Source organism: Ochotona princeps, chromosome 16, assembly GCF_030435755.1.
Source record: "Ochotona princeps isolate mOchPri1 chromosome 16, mOchPri1.hap1, whole genome shotgun sequence".
Classification (NCBI taxonomy): Eukaryota; Metazoa; Chordata; class Mammalia; order Lagomorpha; family Ochotonidae; genus Ochotona; species Ochotona princeps.
The window spans coordinates 14,575,636-14,602,867 of record NC_080847.1 but is presented as its reverse complement, the minus strand read 5'-3'; the positions used below and the strand labels follow the sequence as shown (position 1 = coordinate 14,602,867).

Here is a 27,232-nt window from a genome sequence, read left to right as displayed (position 1 = left end):
AGGGAGGATTTTTCCAGAATTAGTATCTCTTCTGTTACATCTCTTTAAAAAAAGAAATAAATCTATTGTGATGTGAGATAGTTGGGACATAATATGACTTATATTCAGTTTCATTAGGAAAAACTTAAAATATTTCTGAAAATGTAAGATCAGGATTAATATTTTAACACTTTGAAACTGATCAGAAAGTAAGTGTTTTATTTTGCATGTAGGTGTAAAGAAGACATTCCAGTGTGAGCTTTGCAGTTACACGTGTCCACGGCGCTCAAATTTGGATCGTCACATGAAAAGCCACACTGATGAGAGACCACACAAGTGCCATCTCTGTGGCAGAGCGTTCAGAACAGTCACCCTCCTGAGGAATCACCTTAACACACACACAGGTGCTGGATAAGAATGGTGGGGGCTGGGAAGGTTCAAATTTGGAATTAAAGTATCATCCAAGCTGACAGCAGCAAGAAGTTAAAGACATTTTATTTTCACAGTATACTTTTGTGATGTTGGTTTTTATTGGAACAAGATCCACTAATACAGGCAAATGTATAGAAAAAGACCCTCGTTGCATGCCCCACATCAGGGACCTGGAATGGGTGGGAGACTGGGTGGGGCTTCTCTTTATATCTCCCCCTTTACCCCAGATACAGGAAAAAAATGATGAAATAATAGTCTTACCCACTTTCCTGTACCCCTTGAACCTTTGTGTCCTAATGAACTATGTAAAGATTATCAAAAATAAAGAAAAAAAAATAGTTAAAAAAAAGAAGAAGAAAAAAGAAAATTGAACAGGAAATAGTCCAAATTTAGGCTACAGATCCAGAAAAGGTCAGTCTGTGATGCTTAGCCTGGGAGAATTCTTGGACACTTTATTATGTTGGTCTTTGAGTTAAAATTTTATTTATTGATTCATTTATTTGAAAGGCAGAGTTAAACACAGGAGAGGGAAAATTGTAGATCTTTCATCTCCTAATTCACACACAAAATAGCGTTAATAACAGGAATCGGGCTAGCCCATAGCCAGAAACCAGGAACTTCCTGGTTTCCTGTGTGGGTTCAGGGCCCAAGCTCTTCAGCCATCTTCAACTGCTTTCCCAAATACATTAGCAGGGAGTGAGCTAGATCAGAAGTAGAGCAGCCAGGATTTGAACTACCATCCACGTGGGATGCCAGCACCGCAGGTGGTAGCTTTACCTGGTACACCACAATGCTGACCCCAACTCTTGATTTGACTTGATGTACTAGTTCAGATAAACGTGATCAGGTAGCTGTTGGCTGCTTGTGCATTTGTATTCTTTGCTGGTGTGACTTAACTAGCAAAGAATGGCCTCTAGTTTCTACAGAGACACTTGGTAATATGCTTTAGTTGGTGCTTTGAAGATGCTATGGCAGGAACATAGAACCAAGTAACAGAAGCTGGTTCCATGATAGGACTTTGCAAAATAAGTATGCTTTCCTGTTGGCACTCAATGTGCTGGTCTCAGTTTTGTTTTTTTTTTAAGATTTATTTATTTTTATTTGGAAAGTCAGATATACAGAGAGAAGAGAGAGAGAAAGACCTTTCATACAATGTTTCACTCCCAAATGACCACAGCAGCCGGAACTGAGCCAATTCAAAGCCAGGAGCCAGCAGCTTCTTCCTGGTCTCCCTCATAGGTGCAGGGTGCCAAGGCTTTGGGATGTCCTCGACTGCTTTCCCAGGCCACAAGCAGAGAGCTGGTCGGGAAGTAGGCCTCCAGGATTAGAATGGGCAGCTGTATGGGATCCTGTCGCATGCAAGGTGAGGACTTTAGCTGCTAGGCTATTGCGCTGGGCCCTTCAGGTTTGTTTTTTTTCCTAAAGATTTCTGTATTTGAAAGTTAGAGAGGAAGAAACAGATCTTGCATCTGCTGATTGACTCCCGAAGTGGTTACAAAGCCAGTTTTTCCCATGTCTTTCACATGGATGCAGAGGCTCAAGCATTTGGATCATCTTCCATTGCTTTTGCCAGGTCATTAGCAGGGAGCTGGATCATAAATAAAGCCCCCCAACCCCCCCCAAAAAAAAACAAGTAGAGGGAGCCTCACTGGGCTTGAACCAGTTCCCCCCAAATAGGATCTCAGTATGGCAAGCAGTGTTTTACCTGTTATGCCTCAACACCAGCCCCTAGTCCTTAGTTTTGAAAATGTAAAGTTAAGTCTGTATGCTTATGCAGGGCTGGTTTGACAGGATTGATTTCATGCTAGTCACACCTGTGAAATTCAAAAACATTCTTGAGTGATTCATTTTCTAAATGTCATAAAATTGCATTGTAGAGAATATCCTTTCCTGTGTCAAGATGTAGCAAGTGCAAGGTGACACAGTGAACATGGGCCTTGAGCAGAGGGATGTGGATGGTCATGTGGCACAGCCTCATGGACATTCCTGTCTCATAGGAAATGGCCACTTTGCTGTTTACCAGATGCTGGCTCCCTTCTCTCCCCTGCATCAGTAGTTACTTCCCAACTATGTTGTCCTAACAGAATTAATTGTATGCTGATTTCCTTCTCTTTACTGTTGCACTTACTTTTCTGTAGCACAGGAATGTATATACTTTTCATAAGGTATCCTTAGGGGTACTGAAATAGCAAATTGAGAAAATTCATATCCATTGAATTCCTTAGGTACTAAAAATTCTATTCCTGTGTCTCTCCAGAAATCTTTTTCTTGTAACAGAATCATTGTGCAGGAGACTCGTCCCTTCGCTATATTGTGAATCCATTCTCAAGGCACTCACCCCTTAAAAGGGGGAAAAAGATTTTTTTTTTAAGATTTTATTTATTTTTATTGGAAAGGCGGATATACAGAGAGGAGAGACAGAGGAAGATCTTCCGTCCAATGGTTCACTCCCCAAGCAGCCACAGTGGCTGGAGCTGAGCCAGTTCAAAGCCAGGAGCCTCTTCCAGGTCTCCCCTGCAGGTGCAGGATCCCACAGTCTTGAGCCGTCCTCAACTACTTTCCCAGGCCACAAGCAGAGAGCTGGATGGGAAGCAGGGCCGCCGGAATTAGACCCGATACCCATGTGGGATCCCAGCGCATTCAAGGCGAGGACCTTAACTGCTACACTATCGTACCGGGCCCAGATTTTTTTAATTCTTATTTGAAAGGCAAGTTCATAGAGAGGAGATACAGAAAGATCTTCCATCATTTGATTCATTCCCTACATGACTGCAATGGCCAGAGCTGAGCCAATTCAAAGCCAGGAGCTTCTTCTGGATCTTTCACGTGGATGCAGGGTCCCAAGTCCTTGATCCATTTTCTGCTGCTTTCCCAGGCCACAATCAGAGCTGGATGGGAAGTGCAGCAGCCAGGACATAAACCAGCACCATATGGGATCCCTGCATTTTGAAGTGGAGGATTACCCATTTGAGCCATCACAGCGGGCCCCCATCTATAGTTTACTGAATAGGTCTATGAAAACAGCACTGTGTGAATTGTGAGCTGTATCTCTTTAGTGTTGACATTATTACCTGTGCATGATGTTTCTAATACAAAAGAGTGAATGGTTAGCTTTCTGGTTAAAACGCCAACATCCTGCTTGTCCTTATGAGCAGGGCAATGAGAACTTGGTGATGTTGCTGTCATGGATAGCTGTGTGAAGCTAGAGATTTCATTAACTGTTTCTAGGTGCTGGTAAAACTGCATAAAGACGAACCAACTGGTCTTCTGTCTGGGATACACATTACTGATCAGGTCTTAGCCCTTGCGGCGCACTCTCCTCCTACACAGACAGATGCGTGATGGCAGATACAGAACACTTAACTGCTTTGGCCTGTATAGATAACATATCCTTTGGCTTGCTTGGGATGTAGGAATTCCTACCATAGAGACCCAGATGACATACATGAACATAGCTCAAATTGATTTCGAGCCTAGTTCTGTCTTTCATTTAGGAGTTTTCTTGGATTTCTAAGGCTTTAGTGGGTTACAATAATTAAGCACCTGGGAACAGGCCTGCAATTGATAGCAAGTGGATCTAAGGATCTTTTTGGTGGTGTGGAAATATTCCAAAATTCAGTTATAGAAATGGTTGCCCTATACATTTACTGAAACCTACTGTACACTTGAAATAAATGAATTTTACAATATATAAAGTGCAAGTAAAGCTGCTTAAGAAACAATGCCTTGGGCCCGGCAGTGTGGCCAACAGCTAAAGTCCTCAACTTGCATGCTCCGGGATCCCATGTGGGCGCTGGTTCTAATCCTGGCCGCTCCACTTCCCATCCAGCTCCCTGCTTGTGGCCTGGGAAGGCAGTCGAGGACGGCCTAGAGATTTGGGACCCTGCACCTGCGTGGGAGACCTGGAAGAAGTTTCTGGTTCCCGGCTTTGGATCAGCACAGCACCGGCCGTTGCGGCTCACTTGGGGAGTGAATCATCAGACGAAAGATCTTCCTCTCTGTCTTTCCTCTTCTCTGTATATCTGACTTTGTAATGAAAATAAGTAAATCTTTAAAAAAAAAAAACAAAACAAAAAAGAAACAATGCCTGAATCCTACATGAGAGTGCCTGAGTTCAGTTCCTAGTTCCAACTCTAATATCCTTTCATTGCAAACCCTGGGATGTCGTGACAGCTCAGGTAATTGGGTTTAAGCCACTCACATGGGGACCTAGATTGAGTTCCCAGCTCTTGACTTTAGCCCTAGCTGTTGGCATGTGAGGCCAGTATGTGGGAGAGCTTGTTCTTTTTTCTGCAAAAAAAAGTTATGGAGATGCTATGTGAGAGTGTATTAAAAAACACGTTTTTTTTTTCTTTTTAAAGATTTATTTATCTTTATTACAAAGTCGGATATACAGAGAGGAAGATCCTCCGCCCAATGATTCACTCCCCAAGTGACCACAATGGCCGGTGCTGCGCCAATCCGAAGCTGGGAACCTGGAACCTCTTCCGGGTCTCCCACATGAGTGCAGGGTCCCAAAGCTTTGGGCTGTCCTCAACTGCTTTCCCAGGCCACAAGCAGGGAGCTGGATGGGAAATGGAGCTGCCGGGATTAGAACTGGCGCCCACATGGGATCCCGGCGCGTGCAAGGCGAGGACTTTAACTGCTAGGCCACACCGCTGGGCCCAAAAAACACCCATTTTTAAAGATGCTTTAATAGTGTATGAATTGACATTTAAGAACGTTTATAATTCTAGGCATGTAAATCCTTTGATAAGCCTCTTAAATTCCTTATCAAAATGTTTTTTTTTTTTTTCAAAACAGCTAGTATGTTTGTTTTAAAAAAGCAAAACTGTGGTAGGCATTGTGGTGTAGATAGTTATTAATGTACCTGGGAGGCAGTGGGTAATGGCCCACGCACTCGGGTCTACCACCCCCATGGGAGACCTGGATGGGGTTTCTATCTTCTGGCTTCATGCTGGCCTAGTTGTAACTGCTATAGGCATTTGGAAACAACCATCGTCTGGAAGATCTCTCTGTGTCTAACACTTTGCTTTTAAAATAAATAAATCTTTAGAAAGATTTCAGAATATGGAAAATTCAATGATCTTATATGTACAGTTGTAACGAAGATTTGCTATGTGGGCCTGTTGCAGTAACTCTGCGGCTAAAATGCTTGCCTTGAACATACGAGGATCCCATATGGGCACCAGTTCTAATCCCAGCAGCCCTGCTTCCCATCCAGCTCTGCTTGTGGCCTGGGAAAGCAGTCGAGGACTGCCCAAAGCCTTGGGACCCTGCTCCCACATGGGAAACCTGGAGGAAGTTCCTGGCTCCTGACTTCGGATTGGCGCAGCTCCAGCCATTGCGGTCACTTGGGAAGTGACTCATCAGATGGAAGATCTTCCTCTCTCTTTCCTCCTCTCTATATATCTGACTTTGTAATATAAATGAATAAATTAAAAAAAAAAAGATTTGCTATACAAAAGGATCTAGAGTGAAATTCCATGGCTTGAACCTGATAAAGCATCAGGGTGTGAAAGGTATTCTCTATATTTTAGCAAAAGCTGAAATATTGATATTTTTTTTTTTTTGTAAAGATTTATTTTTTATTGGAGAGGCAGATATACAGAGAGGAGGAGAAATCTTCCATCCACTGGTTCGCTCCCCAAGTGGCCGCAATGACTGGAGCTGAATCAATCTGAAGCCAGTAGCCAGGAGCTTCTTCTGTGTCTCCTATGCGGTTGCAGGGTCCCAAGGCTTTGGGCCGTCCTCGACTGCTTTTCCAGGCCACAGGCAGGGAGCTGGATGGGAAGCTAGGCCGCCAGGATTAAAACGGGTGCCCATATGGGATCCCAATGCATTCAAGGCGAGGACCTCAACCACTACACCTTTGCGCCGGGCCCTGAAATTTTCTTTTAATGCATGATGACTAAGATATTCAGAAAATAGAAGAATAATTTCATAATCAAAGGCAACAGGTCCAAATGGATAATTAACAGAAGCTGAATATTTGACGCATGTTGTAGTATCCTAGGATTACTGTTGTAAATTCAGTTGGGCTTTTCTGTAAGTTTTTGAGCTACTCTCTGCAAACTTAATGAATTGACTAGGATCCAGTACCATGCTACAGTGCTGTTACACATTGGACTTTCTGTCAATATCTATGCACTTTATCATGTTCTTTCATTATGCCCCCATTTCTCTAGGTACTCGTCCTCACAAGTGCCCAGACTGCGACATGGCCTTTGTGACCAGCGGAGAATTGGTGCGGCATCGTCGTTACAAACATACCCACGAGAAGCCATTTAAGTGTTCCATGTGTGATTATGCCAGTGTTGAAGTAAGTGTTCACTTCCTTCAGAGTATCTTTGTGAGGAAGATCATGATTCCAGTGAAGGGTCTAACTACCCAGACTCTCTTAAGACAAGTGGAGAAACTTACTGGATTATTAACTTCTCACCAACACACTTTCTCTCAAGAAAAGTCATTAGCATGAGACATTTATATGTTGAACAAGTACCAGTTCCACAGGTTACTACCGGCAAGTCCTACCAAGTTGCAAGCAATAACTGTATCCAGTAAATTTAAAAATTGAAGACTCATCAGCTTCATTATTTGAAGCTATTTTATTACAAAATCTGGATAAGGATATTCCCATAAATAAAATTGACTATTATTCTCACAGAGAAGCCAAAATTCCAAATAAAATTGCTAGCCAAATTCAGTGATAAAATTGAAATGTTTCAAAATCTGAAACTTTTGAACACCTATGCAGTGTTACAAGTGGGAAATTCCGCACCTAGCTTCACATGATGAGGTTCATTGAAAATGCTTTAAAGATTGATTTATTTTTATTGTAAAATCAGATGTACAGAGAGGGAGAGAGAGAGAACTTCCATCCACTGGTTCACTGCCCACGTGGCCACAACAGCTGGAGCTGAGCCAAAGCCAGGAGCCTCTCCTGGGTAATTTAAGTCTAAACAATAAAATCCCACAAAACACAGGTCTAAGGATGGCATTGGACACAGTGATTAACATACACCTGCGTCCCATATTGGAATGCCTGGATTTGAGTCCTACCTGCACTTTGTTCACTCCAAGATGTTCACCCCACAAGGCAGCAAGTGATGTTTCAAATATTAGGTCCCTGCCACCCACATGGGAGACTCAGACTGACTTCTGAGAACCTACTTCAGCCTTGGCTGTTGTGAACAGTTGAGATGTAAGCCAGTGGATGGAAACTTTTGGCCCTATGTATCAAAGAAGATGGAAATAAATTTTAAAAATAAACATATGGAAGCTGCTTGGAGCCCTGGGTTTTTCATCTCCAGTTTAGCTCCCTCCTAACGTGCCTAGAAAAGTACCAGAAAGGACTCGAGTTATTGGGCGTGTGGTGTGCTTTGGATCTGGCTAGCTCTAGCCATTTTGGCCTGGGCAGTGAAACAGCGGAAAAGGATCTCTGTCCCTCACCTCTGTTTGTAAACTCTGCTTTTCAGATAATCAAATCTTATAAAAAACAAACACGGAAACATGTAAACAAACTAAGACTGTTGTATAAAACCATCTTCAGGCTTTATATGATTTCATAAGAAACAAATGAATCCTGTGGTTAGGCTTAAGTCCCATCCTCAAAGTATTTAATTTTAGGGCCCAGCGGTGTGGCCTAGTGGCTAAAGTCCTCACCTTGCACACGCTGGGATCTCATATGGTCGCTGGTTCTAATACCGGAGGCCCTGCTTCCCATCCAGCTCCCTGCTTGTAGCCTGGGAAAGCAATCGAGGACGGCCCAAAGCCTTGGGACCCTGCACCCGCATAGGAGACCTGGAAAAGGCTCTGGGCTCCTGGCTTTGATCAGCACTGCTCCGGCTGTTGCGGCTGCTTAGGGAGTGAATCAACATACGGAAGATCTTCTCTGTCTCTCCTCTCTGTATATCTTGACTTACCAATAAAAATAAAAATAAATCTTAAAAAAAAAGTATTTCATTTTATGCATATATATATACATACACAGATATCTTAAAATGCAATATAATTGGGCCTTGGGCCCGGCACAGTAGCCTAGTAACTAAAGTACTCACCTTGAATGTGCTGGGATCTTGTATGGGCACTGGTGCTAATCCTGGTGGCCCAGCTTCCCATCCAGCTTCCTGCTTATGGCCTGGGGAATTAGAGGAAAGCAGCCCAAATCCTTGGGTTCCTGTAGCCGATTGGGAGACCAGGAAGAAGTTCCTGGCTCCCGTCTTCAGATTGGCTCAGCTCCAGCCATTGCGGCCGCTTGGGGGAGTGAACCATTGGATGGAAGACCTTCCTCTCTGTCTCTCCTTCTCTCTCTGTATCTGCCTATCGAATAAAAATAAATAAATCTTAAATTAAAAAAAAAAAAAAACACACTTCCAAGCATTTTTCAATATGTATATTCAGTCTGTACAGTATAGTTACTGATTTTACTGGGGCTGGGCTCATAGTTAAAGATGCTGCCTGTGACATCAGCTTACCATGGGGGCTGCTCTTTTTCCAGTCCACCTCCCTGCTAATAATGTGCCTGAGAATACAACAGAAGACAAGTCAAATGCTAGGGCCTCTGCTACCCAATAGCCACATTGCTTAGGGATGGTCCAGGCCAAGAGCCAAAGTCTCCATCCTGGTCTCTAATGGGTGATAGAGGCCTGAGTACGTACAACATCTCGTGCTTTCCCAGGCACAGTAACAGCGGGTTAGAAGCAGAATGCAGGGAACTTAACCTGGGCTTCAGTATAAGATTCTGGCATCATCACAGGTGGGGAGCTTTGGCCATTGCGACACACCATGAAAGTGACAGATTTCTATATACTTTGCATCTATCTGTCTACCAAATGAATTTTCACTGCTTTGTGTTTCAGCTGGTATTGTGCCTTCAATAAATCAATTTAGTTTATTTAGTATTCTATTAGCTAGGATATCTAGAAGCTGAGCATTTAAGCAATACTACTCATTATAGATCTCTTGTCATATAAATTTTTGTGAATACTAATTTTTCAGAGCGAATTGATTTATTATTTTCTGCTATAAAGATGTTCTCAAGTTGACAGGATTTTATGGAGAGTTCGTTATTGGATTATAGTTTCATAAAACTTTTCTTTATTCCCTCAATATAACATATACCTGTAACTTCCTAATTGTTAAACTGTACTTCCATTTACATACAATGAATTAACTTCTAAGTAAATTTCATTGGTCCCAGTGTGATGGCCCAACTGTCTAATCCTCTGTCTGCAAGCACCAGCATCCTGCATGGTTCATGTCCCTCTGCTCCACTTATCCCACCCCCTGCTTATGGCTTGAGAAAGTCATAGAGGGCGGCCCATAGACTTGAGACTCTGCACCTGCATAGGAGACCCAGAGGGAGCGTCTGGCTTCTGGTTTCAGATCAGCTTTGCTTCAGCCGTTGAGGCCATTTGGAGAGAAAACTAGCAGATGGAACATTTTTCTGTGTCTCTCCTTCTCTGTTAATCTGCCTCTCAAATAAATAAATGAATAAATATATATATATTAAAGATTTATTTATTTTATTACAAAGTCAGATATACAGAGAGGAGGAGAGACAGAGAGGAAGATCTTCCGTCCAATGTTTCACTCCCCAAGTGAGCCGCAACGGGCCGGTGCGTGCCAATCCGAAGCCGGGGACCAGGAACCTCCTCCGGGTCTCCCAAGCGGGTGCAGGGTCCCAAATCTCTGGGCCGTCCTCGACTTCCTTCCCAGGCCACAAGCAGGGATGGGAAGTGGAGCTGCCGGGACCAGAACCGACGCCCATATGGGATCCCGGGGCGTTCAAGGTGAGGACTTTAGCCTCTAGGCCACGCCACTGGGCCCTATATATATATTTTTTAATGATGAAAATAATGAAAGATCTTGACTCATCTATTCCTTATTAGTTTACCTGCTCTTCTTGGATTACAAAGATTAGAAAAGCAAGGTTTGTAAATAGAGGAAAGGGGGAAAATCTTTTCAACTTTCCTGTGCTGTCTAAATTTTTATTCCCCGTCTCTGCTGATTCTCTTCCCCAGTTGGCCACAGTTGGGGCTGGCCTAGCCAGTGCCAGGAGGCTGGATGTCCATCACAGTCTCCCACATGATGGTCCCAAGCATTTGGGCCCTCTCTGCTGCATTCTCAGGTACCTTAGGAGCTGGATGGGAAATGGAGTAGCTGGGACTGCAACAAGCACTCATGATGCCATGGCAGGCAGCAGCTTGACATGCCACAGTGCCAGCCTCCAGACCTTATTTCTAGATTCTAGACGTTTTTACACTAAGTCTAAGCTTTTAGATTTAGATGCTGTGTTAAGTCCACATAAATGAAAACATAAGAGGATCGTATGCTTTCATGTTTCAGGTTAGCAAATTAAAACGTCACATTCGTTCTCATACTGGAGAGCGGCCGTTCCAGTGCAGCTTGTGCAGTTACGCCAGCAGAGACACATACAAGTTGAAAAGGCACATGAGAACCCATTCAGGTAAGACCTCCCCTCATATTCATGGGCTTGTATCCCATAGGACCCACGAACCACCACTTACCCCATTGCTTACCTGAATGGAAGACTGGGATGAAAGTAGTATTTAATTGACAATGCTCTTCTTTGAATTCTCTGAATTCATTGTTCTAAAGACATACTAGAGAGTAGTTTTGTCTTAACTTGAACAAGCTTTTCAAGTTCAGTTTTTTCCTAAGAAGAAAACTTACAAAAACTGCACATACTGTTCCTGCACAGGTAAGCATGGTTAAAAGAACTACTTTCCCTGAAGCCGAGAGATGGCTGGCAGTGGTTTAGGACTTGGCCAGCCTCAGCCTCCGTGTGCTAGAGGAGCGGCTACAGCCTGACCTCTCTTCCCTCAGATGCACTCCAATTAAATTACACTGTTCTCTCACTTTATCTAATTTGTTCATTCTGTATTTCCTTTTAAGGGGAAAAACCTTATGAATGTTATATTTGTCATGCTCGGTTTACCCAGAGTGGAACCATGAAGATGCACATTTTACAAAAGCACACAGAAAATGTGGCCAAATTTCACTGTCCCCACTGTGACACTGTAATAGCCCGAAAAAGTGATTTGGGTAAGTAGATTTACCAGAGGCAAGTGAACACCATATTTTGATATATTTTGAAATCAGGAGTTCCTACAACTCTTCTGTTCAGTGTATGTGAATGGTCACTTAACAAAAATATTGCTAACCTGCTTTGTTCTCCCTTAGCTCTTCTGTTACTGCAGCCAGGTAATATTCTGAATAGAGCTCATCTTTAAATTAATTGGAGCTCTAATTGAAGAAAACAAAATGTATCTTTAATTAGTAGCCTTCATTTCTCAAATAGGGAAGTGACATAGTATGATTCAAATTAAGGTTAATCCATATCAATTTTTTTCATAACAATTGTACTGTCTGTAAGTAAATGGACTATCTTACTGGTAAGTATCAGTATTATACAGTCTGTTTGCTGTCCAAAATACACTGCTGCCTGAACCTTATCCTCACTTTTATATTTACTTACGTTGTTATAACTCACAAAATTTCTTGTGTTTTAATTTTTTGCTCATTTGCTCTTCACAACAATCTGATGAAGAAATCAAGTCTTATGTTATTCTGACTTTATAGGTGATGACCCTGAGACCCAGAGGGGTGTCTTTCCCAAACCATACAATGCTGCTTAGGAGGTCAAAGCTGGACTTAAGCCCTCGAGTCCTCTCTAGCGGTTTCTCACCCTGGGGTGTTTAAGTGCCAGGCCATAGCAGCTGTGCACCCAGCCACAGGGTAAGCGTGGCCTGTCTTTTTGCAGCATTGTTTTTACTAAAAAGGTTTTGAGGGAAATTATGCAGTTTATCTGGTATCTTAAAACATTTTTGTGTTACTATGACTGAATTGACTAGAATGCAAACTGACATAGATTTTTAAGATTATGCCATGAGTTTGAAGCTGGACTTGGGTTCCATGCAAGACCCACGGTCTCAAATGCTCATTTCAGAAAGATTGAAGAAGCAGTGTCCAGATAAATGAAGTGATTTTGTTGGGGGAGGTTTTTTTTTTTTTTTTAATAGTAATTATACTTTAATTCCAGTCATGTCTTATGAGCAGTATGAGCCATATGGCCACTACCTGGATGATCCCTTTTTTAAAAAATTGTAAATAAACATGCCACATATTACACACGTGATGCCTCTTAGACCCTGCATAGCAAGCTCAGTATGAGGCTCTTTAATATCCAATAATAATCTCCCTAAATCAATCCAAGCGAAGTATATATTTCCTGTCTCTTTAAAAGCAGGCCTAGTTTTAGTCTGATAAACAAGTAAGTATGTTAAAGGTAAAAAGCAGAGTCCTCCATCCCCTTACCACATTTCCATTCCTCAGAACCAACCCTCATTCAGTTTGGTTTGAGATACCATGTTGATGTTGCAGAGATAGAGCACCATAAATTCATGATCCCAAATGCTTTACTTGCAACTGGGCAATCTGACCCTTTGTGTTAGATGTGTCAGACATATAACCATTTTTTTTGGCGAGTTCAGTCATGTACTCCAAAGGGTTTAGGTACAAGCTGTGAGGGAGGCACTGTGAGCTAACAGAATTGGGCAAATCACTTCTACCCCCACCTTTTTTTTTTTTTTAACATTTATTTATTAATTAAAAGAGTTCCAGAGAGAGAGACATCTTCCATTCACTGGTCACATGCATATGGCTACAATAGCTAGGCTTGCCAGACCAAAGCCAGGAGCCAAGATATTCCTCTGAGTTTCCTGTGTGGGTAACAGGGATGGAAACAGTTGGACCATCTTCCACTTCTCTTCCCAGGCCACCAACAGGGAGCCAGATTAGAAGTAGAGCAGCAAGGACTCAAAGCAATGCCCATGTGGGATGGCACTATCTGCCGTGCCACAGTACTGCCCCTTCTACTATCTTTTACTTGCTAATCTTCCTTTCTGTTTCTTCTTTCCTGTGTAAATGAATGAGTTTTGTTCCTCCTTCACAGTAAAACATAATACATACAACAAACTGAAACTAAACTTTGCTGTCAGACCTATTAGCCTGCTTACACCTGCATTCATGTCTGTTTGCCCTTCAGCTTTTGGAGCAGTGTTCCGTGTGCAGCCATCCATTCACTTTGGCCCTGAATCCCATTCTGTTGTCTTCTATGCAGTCCTTACACTATCTTTATCTTCATTTTCACGTTCTCCTTGGTCTTTCACAAAACATGGCACCTGGGCTCAGCAGCGTGGCCTAGTGGCTAAGGTCCTCGCCTTGATCCCATATGGCCGCTGGTTCTGATCCCGGCAGCTCCACTTCCTCTCTAGCTCTCCTCCTCTCAGTATATCTGACTTTGTAATAAAAATAAAATAAATCTTTAAAAAAAAAAAAAACATGGCACCTGTCTCCTCTTTCAGAAAGTGTCTTTTCCTGGGGCCAGAGCGATGGTTCAGTTGGCCAGGCCTCTGTCTACAAGCTCCAGGATCCCATATGGGCAGCAATTCTAATCCTGGAGGGCTGGCTTCCCATTTAACTCCCTTCCTGTGGCCTGGGAAAGCAGTTGAGGACGGCCCAAAGCCCTGCACCTGCGTGGGAGACCCGGAAGGAGGCTCCTGGCTTCCATCATCTCAGCTCCAGCTGTTGCGGCCACTTGCGTGAACCAGCGACAGAGTATCTTTCCATCTCTCCTTCTCTCTGTGAATCTGCCTTTCCAATACAAATAAAGCTTTTTTTTTTTTTTTAAAGAAGAAAGTTTCCTCAGGATTCCACTCTGTCTCCTTCCCAGATGGCTTTCATGAGGAATGACAGCCCTCTTGATCACCTTTCCTCTTCTAATTTCCCTCCCGTCTGGTTTCTACATTGCTCAGGTAATTGGGCTCTTGCCAAGATCATTGAATGTATTTATTTACTTTTTAAAGGCAGAGTTACAGAGAGAGGTAAGGAAGGAGAGACAGAGTGGGCTTCTGCTCGTTGATTCACTCCCTAAATGGCCACAACACCCAGTCCGGAGCTAAGAGCCCGATTGGAACTGGAACAAGCAGGACTCGATGTGGGGCCCAAATGGGATTCCAGCACTGTTGGCAAAGGTTTAACCCCTTGTGTCACAATGCCAGTCTCTCTGTACTTTGCTTGGAAGATCTCATCAGCTCCCAAGGACTCACAAATCCCATTAACTCTCAGATTTGCCTGCTCTATCACAGACCTTTTTTGGGGGCTAAACTTACATAAATGCCTGTTTTTTGCCCTCCCTGTTCCTCTTCTCATGTTATATGCATTCCAGAGTAAGTTCATAACTGAAGATCAGAAACTGCCCTTCACAGTTCCTTAAATTAACATACAGCTTAGTCGTCACCCTCTCCTGCCCTTACGTTGTCTCAGTGATCAGACCCACTACCCACCTAGTTTTCGAGATCAGACGAGATCAGGCGCGTTCAGGGTGGTATGGCCGTAGACCACCTAGTTTCCAAGACAGAAATCTAGAGGCCATTCCTGACAGTCACTTCCTTTTCCTCATTGTGAGTCAGCCACTAGATGCTGTCTACTGAACTTCCTACATTTCTCACCAGTTCCCCTTTCTTTTATACCCATTGCTGCCCCCCTTGTCCAAGCCACTGTCTTCTCCCATGAATCTTACTTGGTCTTCATGTGGATGTTGTTGTTCTTTCAAATTAACTTTCTGTATAGCAGCCAAGTAGTTTTTTAAGCAACAGAAGATATGTGTTCTTACTGTATTGCTTGTTTGTGTTTTCATGAGTTAGACTGGGCTTTGTCTTTTGCTGTCAGGTGTCCACTTGCGAAAGCAGCATTCCTATATTGAACAAGGCAAGAAGTGCCGGTACTGCGATGCGGTGTTTCACGAGCGCTATGCCCTCATCCAGCATCAGAAGTCACACAAGAATGAGAAGCGCTTTAAGTGTGACCAGTGTGATTACGCTTGTAGACAGGTAGGGGCCACCGGAGGTAAAAGGCAGTTGATGCCCTTTTAGTGTGACCTATTACCAAAGGTTTTCTATACCTACTGCGGGAGCCATTTCCAGAGATAACATCCCGTGGCTTATAAGGGGAGTCAGCAAATTCAGGAGTGATGCTATTTGTGAGTTGTATCATTTCAGCCTCTAGTTACAGCTTACTTGAGTTGCAGCTTACCTTCCCTTAACACAGACTGCCACCTTCTTAAAACTGCAGGAATTAAGTCCAGGCCTTGAGACAGAAGTCTCTGGTCCTGGGACATGATACATAGGTAAGAAGATAGAGAAATCACCCTCTAGACATTAGCAGCCTTACCTGTGTTAGAATTCGGGGACACGGTTCTGCACCCTGGTGGAAATGCTGTTAGCATCCTTAGGATTGAGTCTGGCTGCCAGATGCGAAAGGCCTCAGGGTGGCCTCACTGTGGTCACAGTGCCTGTAACCCCACACTCTAAGGACTTTCCCCTCCCTCGGATGTGTTGCAGGAGAGGCACATGATCATGCACAAACGCACCCACACTGGAGAGAAGCCTTACGCCTGCAGCCACTGCGACAAGACCTTCCGCCAGAAGCAGCTTCTCGACATGCACTTCAAGCGCTATCATGACCCCAACTTTGTCCCTGCGGCCTTCGTCTGTTCTAAATGTGGGAAAACATTTACACGACGGGTAAGGCTTGAGCTTCAATTTTGCGGCTAGCTTTGTGGTATGGTGTGTTAAGCCACTGTCTGCCATGCTGGTGTGAATGTGGGTTCAAGTCTCAGCTGCTTCACTTCTGGCCCAGCTCCCTGCTGATGTGCCTGGGAAAGTAGCAAAAGATGGCCAAAGTGCTTGTGCCCCTACTATCTACGTGGGAGAGACCTGGCTGGAGGTTGAGATTCCTGAGTTTGGCCTGGCCCAACCTGAGCCAGTTGCAGCCATTTGGAGAGTGAACTAGAGGATGGAAGGATTCTGTCTTTAATTCTGCCTTTCAGATAAATAAGTTGATCTTCAGAACTTTTTAAGAAAAAGCAAATTTTCCTTTCAGAATTATTATTATCAAATTCTTGATTACCATCTTTTCTTTATAAATAAATTTATTTTTTTTAAAGATTTATTTATTTTTATTGGAAAGTCAGATATATACAGAGAGGAGGAGAGACAAAGAGGAAGATCCTCCATCCGATGATTCACTCCCCAAGTGACCGCAGTGGCCAGTGCTGCGCCGATCCGAAGCCAGGAGCCAGGAATTTCCTCCAGGTCTCCCATGCGGGTGGTGCAGGGTCCCAAGGCTTTGGGCCGTCTTCAACTGCCTTTCTAGGCAGGGAGCTGGATGGGAAGTGGAGCTGCCAGGATTAGAACCGGCGCCCATATGGGATCCCAGGGCGTTCAAGGCGAGGACTTGAGCCGCTAGGCGATCGCACCAGGCCCAGTAAATTTATTTTTAATGTTGTCCACATAGTTGAGAAGGTCCAGTGTGGGTCACTGATTAGGGTGTAGAGGATCGAGGTATGAAGGAAGAAGGATGGGACAAACGTTTTTCAATTTTTTCCTTTCCTCCTGCCTTGATTCCCTTCTGGAGGCTCTCTGCCCGTGCATCAACACATCTCTGCTGGGAAACAGTCTCCTGAAGGAGTATGCTGATGGGAGGCAGTTGCCGTAGTGTGTGTGACCTGGGTCTGCCCCGCACTTTGCTTGACTGAATCCTGAGTCTCTGCTTAGGGTGGTGACATTAGTCCTATTTGCACAGGACAAGCAGCTGGTGTCGCCTTTCTTTGTCCTTTCTATCTTTTGGCTTTTTCTCTCAGAACTTTTAGGAATAATATGGACACCCCAGATTTAACTAAAATACAAAAACTTGCAGTCTGGCCTAAGCTTTTTTAGTAGTGTAAAGAGGATTTTATTCCTTTTATAGAATACCATGGCAAGGCATGCTGATAATTGCGCTGGTCCAGATGGTGTAGAAGGGGAGAATGGAGGAGAGACAAAGAAAAGTAAACGTGGCAGGAAAAGGAAGATGCGGTCAAAAAAAGAAGATTCCTCTGACAGTGGTAAGTGACTGACTTCACGATTTGTTTCCATTTGATTTGACTTATTTTGGGTCCATGATGGGTGTTTATAGCAGCAGTTAGTAGTTTTTAAGATTTATTTATTAGGTAGATAGATAGGAGGAGAAACAGAAGTATCTTCCATCCACTGTTTCAGTATCCAAATGGACACAGTTGACCAGAGCAGAGCTGATCTAAAGCCAGGAGCCAGGAACTTCCTCTGGGTCTTACATGTGGGTGTAGGGTCCCAAGGCTTTGGGCCATCCTTTCCTTCTTTCCCAGCCCACAAGCAGGGAGCTGTATGGGAAGTGGAGCACCCGGGACATGAACCAGAGCTCATATGGAATGCCAGTGCTTGCTAGACAGAGGATTAGCTAGTTGAGTCATCATGTCAGCCCCAGCAGTTAATATTTTCTTAGCAAATTTTCTTTTTTTCACAAGACATTCCAGTGCTTACAGTAGCTTGCATGCAATGTTCAGTTAAATCCAAAGTCAAGCCATGAGCTTTTTCTGGGTCTCACATAGGGAGGCTCCGGGCTCCTGGCTTCAGATTGCCTTAGCTCTGTCTGTTGCGACCACTTGAAGAGTGAATCAGTGGGTGGAAGAGCTTTCTCTGTCTCTCCTCTCTGTATATCTGATTTTGCAATAAAAATAAGGAAATTAAAAAAAAAAAAAAAGCAGCAGCAGCTCGTCTGCCAACATGTGCGAGAGAATGGGTCTTGTAAATGGGAAGCCATGTTGGATTCCGCAGGCACAGCTGTAAGTGGGAGTATTGAGTGCAGGTAGCTAGCCTGCTGCCCCTCCCCTGGCAAGAAGGAACCTTGGACTGTGAATATGCAGAGCTTTAATGGAAGAGCTCCAAATGAGTTCGGGTGATGCTCTTCAGCTGCATACCTGCATACCTGGCCAGGAAGGGGCTCAGCACGATGGCCTAATGGCTAAATCCTCACCTTGCATACTCCAGGATTCCATACAAGCTCCTGATCAACCCCATTCATGTCTGTGGTTCATCTCTAACAAGACCAGTTTCCGAAAGGGGGGGTCTTTTGTTTTGTTTTTTAAGATTTATTTATTTTTATTTGAAAGGGAAATTTTGCAGAGAGGAAAGACAGAGAAAAAGGTCTTCCATCTGCTAGTTCCTTCCCCACATGGCCACAACCAGCACTAAACTAATCCAAAGCTGGAAGGCAGCAGTTTCTTTCAGGTCTGCAACGCAATTGGAAGATCCCTAGACTTTGGGCCATACTCCACTGGTTTTCCAGGCGACAAGCAGGGAGCTGAATCACATGAAGGAGCTGAGATACAAAGCGGTGCCCATGAAGGATACCTGCGCCACAGGGTTGAGGGTTACACTGTTGTACCAGCCTGAAGAAATACATTTAGGCTAGAGATTATAGATGATTCCTAGTACAGTCTGTAGTTCTTTTTGTTTCCTGCACCACTGGTTAGTAGAACTTTGGTTCTGGACCTTATTTCTCTGTGAGTCCCCAGAAGCTGAGTGTGAGCAGTATCCCACTGACAACAGCCACTCAGTCCTTTTTCCCTGGCCCCTAGAGCACTGCCTGGTGGCCCTCTGTGCATGCCGAGTGGCAGCAGTGTTCTGCTGTGTACACAGTCTTTGCCAAAATCTCAGCAAGTTAATAATAAGCCTTCGAACCTATTAACTTGTGTGTGCTTTCTTCCCCTCTTTTAGTTCTCTAGGCATTGAGCCAATGCAGGCAATAGGGGGCTTGTATAAACTCAACGGGGGGGAGGATCTTGTTCTTGAGACAGTGCCACCCACCAAGGTATTCTCTATGCTTCATCTTGGGAATTCAGTCATTTGAAAAATACAGCATTTGGTTCTTAAGATTAGGCATTTATCCACAGAACTGTAAGACTTATTTTTGCAGAGAGGGAGGGAGAAGGAGAGAAAACGAAACTGTTAATAACCTGTGCTGGCCTGGCGCATTAGCCTCATGGCTAAATCCTCGCCTTGCATGCGCCAGAGCACATAATGGCACCAGTTCATGTCCCAGCTGCTGCAGTTCCCATCCAGCCCTCTGCTTATGGCCTGGGAAAGCAGTCAAGGATGTCCCAAAACCTTGGGACCCTATACCTGTTTGGGAGTCCTGGAATACATTCATTCTTTCTTCTGGAGACCAACAAATGAAAGATCTTTTTGTCTCTCCTTCTTGCTGTAAATCTGCCTTTCCAATAAAAATAAACAAAACTTCTTTTAAAAAAAACAAGACTACACAATATGTAATTTTTTTGTTTGTTTCTTCCTGCCTTACCACCTGTGTTATGTTTCTTGTGTATGAGCAGAAAATGCTGAGCCTGATCTGGATGACAATGAGGATGAAGAGGAACCTGCTGTGGAGATTGAGCCAGAGCCAGAGCCTCAGCCTGTGACCCCAGCCCCCCCACCTGCCAAGAAGCGGAGAGGACGGCCCCCAGGCAGAACCAACCAGCCCAAACCAAACCAGCGTAAGTTCCCAGTCTCCGCTAGGCAGGCTGCCATCTTCCCCCGCGTGTGAGGAAGCCAGCTGGGTTCTTGTTTTTTTGAGATAGGAACAAAGCCACAAGAACCAGTTAGGTCATATCACACTGGGAAGAGATTTCTTCAGGAAGGGATTTTTTGAGGTGTTTTTACTGAGGAAGCCTTCCTCAAACAGTACAGCCTAGAGGAAAAAGGTACTTGTATTCCACAAGATGGGTGCTGCTGTTGGGGTGGCCTCATAAAACAACCAGTGTCAGTCAACTGGCCAAGTTGATAGGGTGACAAATGTAGGAGAGCCAGGGTGTTTGGCATGGAGAGAATGGATTTCTGTGCTATAGGCTGACCGCTCCCACAGAACATGCCACGGGAAAGCAGCCCCAGGGGCTCGGGCCTGGGGAGGAGTGCACAGGTTCTTCCTCTGTCACCCATAGGCCTCCCAATGCTTAGAACGCAGCTCCTGAAAATTGCAGGTTTCGATTTGATTGTTGTTACTTTAAAAGTTCTCCCTAAACCCCAAAAATAGTTCTGCTAGAGAAAAGAAGTTAACTGTGGATTTTGGAGGCAGCCCTCCTGTTTTGCCAGTACACACACTAGAGAACAATCTGGTGGGAGGCAGTGGTATGAGAGAACTGCAAATCAGACATGTCCCCTTGCTGTGGGCATGTCACCTGTGTCGTCTGTTCTTGAAGTATCCTTAGTCATGTGCTGCCCGCATCTTACTGGCCTCTTGTGCCGTCAGAAAGCCTGCAGTTCTGATTTCAACCACAGATATTAATGTGTCACCTGGGAGATGTGTGAGCCTGAGTGTCAGCCTTTTGTGTTCGGCTGCTTTCTAGAGAATTGAGATTCTGTGTGTGTGCATGCTGGATGTCTGAGTCTGTTTTCTGGCCTCTGTGTCACTGTGACGGCTTCCGCTTGTCCTGCCCTGCACTGGCGGCCGGCCGGGCCACAAGCCCTGTATGCCAGAGGGCTTTAATGTACCTTTTCTTCTGTTTGTGCTCCTTTTTGCTAGCAACAGCGATCATCCAGGTTGAAGATCAGAATACAGGTGCAATTGAAAACATTATAGTGGAAGTAAAGAAAGAGCCAGATGCCGAACCTGCAGAGGGGGAGGAAGAAGAGGCACAGCCTGCTGCCGCAGACGCCCCTAACGGCGACCTCACACCTGAGATGATCCTCAGCATGATGGACCGGTGATGGCAGGGCTGTGCTGGGCACCAGGACTGCTCTGGGCTGTGTTTAAACGGCCCACTATTTCTCTCTCTTTTCTCCTTTTGGCTTTGGGAAAAGCATCATTTTTACACCATTTTACCAAACAGAGAACAAAAACTTCAAGGATGATGTTAGAAAAATGTGATTTAACTAGAACTTGCTGTTTGATGTTAACCAATCATGGAATGTTCTGAGTCCCTGAGGGTTTACTGGGAAGTGCGGAGGAGCATGCCGACGCCTGCCTGCTTCTCCTGGATGGGAACAGAGACACACTGACCCTCGCAGGACGGTGACCCGCTCCCGAATGGCTGCCGGCTTTCCCAGAGTTCTGTGGTCTTCTTCCCAAGAGAGTTTTTAATTGTAAATGCAGACTTGGGGAGGCCTTAGACTTTTAACCTGTTTTTTGCTTTTGCTTTTTCCTGGCTCCCTTTGCGCGGAGCCAGCTGCACACCAGTAGTCCGGCATGCTACTATCGGTTCCTGTCCGGAACGCTTTGCCTCTTTCTGGCAGAGTTTCTGGTATGGTCAAGCTTGTAAATAACTTTTTTTACATTTTAATCTTTTCCATTAATTAAGAGGTTGAAAAGAAGTGCAGTGCGAGAAAACCCAGCATTTTAATTACTTGCAAATTAAGTTACCAGAGACTTGGTAGTGTGTAATTATTGAAGGAATTGGATCATAATCATGTAGCAGATCGGCACCCAGACTGCCGCTGCTAATGACGGACCTCCACATGGAAGATCAGGATTCCCAGCCCACGGAGCCAGCATTTGAACTTTGTACAATTAACCTCCAGTTATGATTTCCCATCGACATTTTCTTTACTATGTTTGTAGCAAAGTGCTGCATTTTATAATGAATCCCCATCCGAGCCAGAAGCTGACTAGGAGTGGGTCACAGCAGTCCCGACAGGCTGGGCCAGAAATGATCACTAGGTCAGTAATTTAGACTTTGGGTCTTCAAAAATAAGTAATAATGTGAAACAAAACCAACTCAAAAGTGATTCTTGCACATGAACTGTCACATGTTTAAAATGTATTTTTTAGAAGGCCTCAGTCTCGCTGATTTCAAGCCCTTTTTTTCTTCTGTGTATTGCTTTTTAAGAGAGCCATCAGTTAGCTGTCAGACTCTAGGTTGATGCATTTTGTACTTAGCTGTACTGTGTGATATTTTTCATTATTTTAGGATGCCAACATGAGACCTGTAATAAAATCTGTAATGGGGTTGAAAGCTGGGAGGAGGATCTACTGCTGTACAGCTAATAAATCATAACGGATTAACACGGGCTGCAAGACTCAGGTGTGGTTCCTGTCTGCTGGGGGCCCAGGGGGCTGACCTGGAGCTCCAGGCCAGGCAGGCTACTGTGCCTTGGAGGTAGCCTGTGTCCCTAGAGCTTTTTCTCTTGCAGAAGAAGATGGTCTTGGCAGATGTCAGCAAAGTGTATGTATCCCCAGAGTGAGTATGAGTGGAGAAGCAAGGGGGTGGGCAGTGGCTGGCCTCTGAGATCTTCGTGAGTGGTGCCTGGTACACAAAGCTGCCTCAAGAAGGAGCTGAGGGAAGCCCTGTCTTTGGGGTCCTGGGGCCACCCCTGAGGCTTAGGCAAGCACGGGTAAACAGAAAAACTGGGCCCAACCTGCCCCCTTAGAGCTCATCTGAAGAGGCAGACTGCCCATTTGGATATCTGGCTGCTGGCGAACACACGGAAGGCAGGGGACAGTGAGCTGGCAGCTGCCGGCTGCATCTGTATTGCATGGCTCTGGCAAGCCATGTCAGATGGCAGCTTTAGCCACTGATGGTACAGTTTTGAAGTTTTCTTAAATTTTTCATCAACTTGAAAGTCAAAGACAGATCTTTCCACTAACTCAAAATCCAGATGAGCTGGCCAGGGTTTGGCCAGGGTTGGGCCAGGCTGAAGCGGGCACCTGGGAGCTTTATCCAGGTCTTTTAATGTGACAGGGACCCAATTCCTTGAGCTATCTGCTGCTTCCCGGGTGCACATAGGGGTCAGGAGCAGAGCTAAGGCTCTGCCCCAGCATCCCGAGCAGTGTCTGCACTGCATGAGCAGATACCAACCCCACATCAAAGAGCTTAACAAGAAAGCCACTCTCTAGTGTTTTGGTTGCTTTTTGTTTTTAAGATTTATTTGGAAGGCAGGAACAGGGAGGCTGGGAGAGAAACACAGAGCTTCCATCCGCTTCCATCCCCAAATGGCCGCAACAGCCAGGACTGGGGCATCCTGAAGCAGAAGCCTGGGATATGCACAGTTACCTTCTTTCCCTAACACATTGACAAGGAGCTGGATGACAAACCAGCTCTCATGAAATGTTAGCATTGTAGGTAGCCGTGTGATCTGTTAAGTCATATTACTGGCATCATTTTCTAGTTTTCAATGAGAAAACTAGAAGTAACAAAAAACAAGCTCTGTGTGTTGTTTTTTTAAAGGCAGGCAGATTTCCCATTCAGTGGTTCACTCCTCAAATGGCCACAAATTGCCTTGCCCGAGCCAATCCAGAGCCAAGAGCTTCTGTGTCCCATGTGGGTGTAGCAGCCCAAGGACTTGATCTTCCACTGTTTTCCCAGGCCATTAGCAGGGATCTGGATTGAAGTGGAGCAGCCAGGACATGAACTGGTGCCCATATGGGATGTTGACATTGCACCCAACAGCTTAACCGGCCACACCATCACCCACTGGCTCCAGTTGTACGTGGGCTTCATCTGGCTTAAGCTGTCCACACCATCTGGGGTCCTAGGAAATCCATGGCCTTCTTGGACTGCAAAATTGTGAGCCTGGCGGCCAACTGCTTGGGTTGAAAGGCAGTGGTCAGATGCATGAGTTCTCCATCCCAACCGTGGGTTAGCCACTCCGCCAGAAGTGTTTATGTTAAGCCAGTGTTGGTGCAGCAGGCTGCTGCTTGCAAACTGACATCTCATACGGGCACTGTTCTGTATCCTAGCTGCTCCAATTCTGATCCAGCTGCCTGCCAATGGCCTAGTCCAGCTCTGCTCGTTGTGGCCTGTTGGGGAGTGAATTAGGGGATGGGTAATCTCACTCTTCTAACTCTGCCTTTTAGATAAATAATAAGAAAAATTGGTTTATGTGTGCACCCAACTTTTGTAAATTGGTGGATATAATAGAAAATCTTCACAGAAAAATGAGGCTGTTTACCTGTCTCTTCCACATACCTGGTTATATCTATGATATGCAAGTGCATTTGTGTTGGCTGGGGAAGGGAGGCTTGGGTTGTGTCAGGGCTGAGTAGGGACCTGCCAGGCACCCTGCTCAGCTCTATTTAAACACCAAGTAAGTCTTCGACTACCACAGCCACTTCTCACCCATTGTTTGGACTGAAAACCTGTGGGCTGTCCCAGCTGCTGCTTCCGTGTTCGGCTGCAAGTGACACTGGAGTAAAGAAATTATCAATTCCTCTGACCCTTCCTGCATTGGCGTGCCCCCTTGTCTGCTGCCACCCAGCTCACCAAATACATGAGCCTTCTGGGTTTGGGTGAGGATCTTATCTTTTTTTTTTTTTTTTTTTTTTTTTAAGATTTTATTATTATTGGAAAGCCGGATATACAGAGAGGAGGAGAGACAGAGAGGAAGATCTTCCATCCGATGTTTCACTCCCCAAGTGAGCCGCAACGGGCCGGTGCACGCCAATCCGATGCCGGGACCAGGAACCTCTTCCGGGTCTTCCACGCAGGTGCAGGGTCCCAAAGCTTTGTGCCGTCCTCGACTGCTTTCCCAGGCCACAAGCAGGGAGCTGGATGGGAAGTGGAACTGCCGGGATTAGAACCGGCGCCCATATGGGATCCCGGGGCTTTCAAGGCGAGGACTTTAGCCTCTAGGCCACGCCGCCGAGCCCGAGGATCTTATCTTTAAAACCACCTGGTGGTGATCGCTTCTTGGCCCTTCAGCTAAGGTCAAGTGTTTTCCTGGTGGTGGACGTTTAGTCTAGCAGTTGTCACCTGCATCACACATGGCTATACCTGGACTGATCCCCAGCCCTGGCACCTGGCTCCAGCCAGCCAGCCTCTGGTCTCTTTTGTGAGCATTAGCATTTCCCAAGCACCTAGGGTGGCATGCTGTCCGGCCCAAACTGCGATAAGCTGAAGGCATTTGCTGAATCGTCCACTGCCGGCGCTCCCTGCATCCCAGTTGGGCTTGTTTTGTTGCCACAGCCCTGTGCACCAGCAGGTTTGCTGGCCAGCCCTGCATGGCTGTCCTCAGCTCAGTGCAGATCATGGACTCCCTCAGCCAGCCCTGGCCTCCCTGAGCTCTAGGTACCGACAGTGCCGCTGCCAATGCTGTGCCAGCCTACTGGGACCCTCCACTTGAGCAGCTCCAGCCCTTGGGCATCCTTCCTTCCCGTGCTTTGTTCTTGGTGTGTTTGGTTTTGTTTTGTTTAATGGTGCTTCAAATGGGTCTTCCACCTACTAATTCATTCCCCAAACACCCGCACAACAGCCATGGCTAGTTCACAAGGCAGGAACTCCATGCTGGTGTACAAGTGGCAGAAGTCCAAATGCTAGGGCTACCATCCCCCGCTGCCTTTCTAGGTGTGTCAGCAGGAAGCTGGGGTGGAAGCTGAGCAGCTGCTTGAACATGTGCTTGGAAGAGCAACACAGCATTGCAGGCTGCCTAGCCCACTGCACCATGACACCAGTCGCTGCTCCTTGTCATTCTAAACAGAAAAACGCAGGGAAGTGAGTTTTCTGTCACTGCTGTCCTGGGTTGCCATGGTAAACTTGGCAAGGCTGAATACGCCTGAAATGCCAGTGACTGTTGTGTGCAGGGCTGCTAATAAGCACTTAATCTTGAGAAAGGAGCATTGCCAGGTGGGTTAATAGCTCCAATTTACAAAAAGAGAAACTGCAAGACCAGAGAGGCTAAAAACAGGCTTGGTGAGAAAATTCTGGCTTCTAGGACACTCAGTCATTCTGAGTATGAGACGTACTGAGGTGTCACCCTCAAGTTTGTGACAGTTCTTTGGAACTCCAGAAGGTTCCATCTGGCAGACAGCTGGCTTTTTTTTTTTTTTTTTTTTTTAAGAATTTCTATCGTAAAGTCCGATTTACAGGGAGGAAAGACAGATCTTCCATCCTCTAGTTCACTCCTTAACCAGCTGCAACAGCAGGAGCTGAGCTGATCTGAAGCCAGGAGCTTCCCCTGGGTCTCCCACACAGGTGCAGGGTCCCAAGGCTTTGGGCCGTCCTTGACTGCTTCCCCAGGCCACAAGCAGGGAGCTGGATGGGAAGTGGAGCAGCAGGGACATGAACCAGCACCTATATGGGCTCTCGGTAGATACAAGGCAAGAATTTAGCTGCTAGGCTATCATGCCGAGCCCTCAGCCAGGCCCTTCCTTCCCTCTGTCAACAGCATTCTCTCCCACCTCGTCAGCCCTTAGTTGTCATATCTGTGCCTATTCTGTAAGTGAACCAGGATGCAGAATGGGATCCAAGGGACTGTTACCTGTATGAGCATTCCTACTGAGGGGAGGTGTGGTCATGTCCCTCTTGGGCCCAGCTCCATCTCCTATGTGGAGTTTAATTTGATTGCCTGGAAGAGACTGCTGCTTCTGGCTGGTGGGTTCTCCCACCCCCTAAACATCGCAATAATGTCTTCCCTTTGCTCATAAGTCACCCCAGCCTGGAGTCTTTGGGGTTCAAGTCTTAGCACACTAGGCCCACCCCTAAAAGGTCCTTGGTGCACCGCCGCCCCCACCATCTGTCTTCTGGCCCTGACCCAGGCCCAACCCAATGAAGCTGAGGAGACCCCTCTGCCAGAGAAGGGTTTTGGGCTTATCAGGCGTTTGTTACCCCACCACTCCAAAACTTCCTTGGACCCTCAAAGGGTCACGGGCCCCAGATCTGGAATATCTTCAGGTATGGGGAGTGACCGGTTGGCCTTCCTCCCCAGGCTGGGCTTGGGAGGGGCTGGCACGGGGTGGACCGCAGGGATGCCCTGACGGGCAGCGCCCCCTGGTGTTTGCAGCAGGCACTACAGCACGGGGGTGTGGAAGTTGGGGACTAAGGGACCGCTAAAAGCACGCGACCCTGTAGGCTGCACCAGTTCACCCCCCCTCGCTAGTGTACCCTGCCGGAGGCTCTCCCGCATAACGGGCCGAACAGCTAGAATTCGCTTCCCCACCACCCGGATAC

The 27,232-nt window shown here is 45.7% G+C and overlaps 1 protein-coding gene across 3 annotated transcripts in view; it reads left to right on the top strand.

The window, feature by feature from the left end:
* The window catches only part of CTCF (CCCTC-binding factor), a 51,087-nt gene extending 28,729 nt beyond the window's left edge, over positions 1-22,358 (top strand). For 2 of the 3 annotated variants that reach the window (XM_004583952.4, XM_058675189.1), the window contains 9 exons: positions 213-383; positions 6,600-6,733; positions 10,762-10,882; positions 11,332-11,481; positions 15,169-15,329; positions 15,840-16,022; positions 17,248-17,383; positions 19,688-19,849; positions 20,875-22,358. In XM_004583952.4, coding sequence (XP_004584009.1) covers positions 213-383; positions 6,600-6,733; positions 10,762-10,882; positions 11,332-11,481; positions 15,169-15,329; positions 15,840-16,022; positions 17,248-17,383; positions 19,688-19,849; positions 20,875-21,059 — 1,403 coding nt within the window. In that variant the 3' untranslated portion in view covers positions 21,060-22,358. The remainder of the gene's footprint in view (positions 1-212; positions 384-6,599; positions 6,734-10,761; positions 10,883-11,331; positions 11,482-15,168; positions 15,330-15,839; positions 16,023-17,247; positions 17,384-19,687; positions 19,850-20,874) is intronic. The other variant, XM_058675190.1, reaches the window with a different exon arrangement.
* Positions 22,359-27,232: the final 4,874 nt, after the last annotated feature.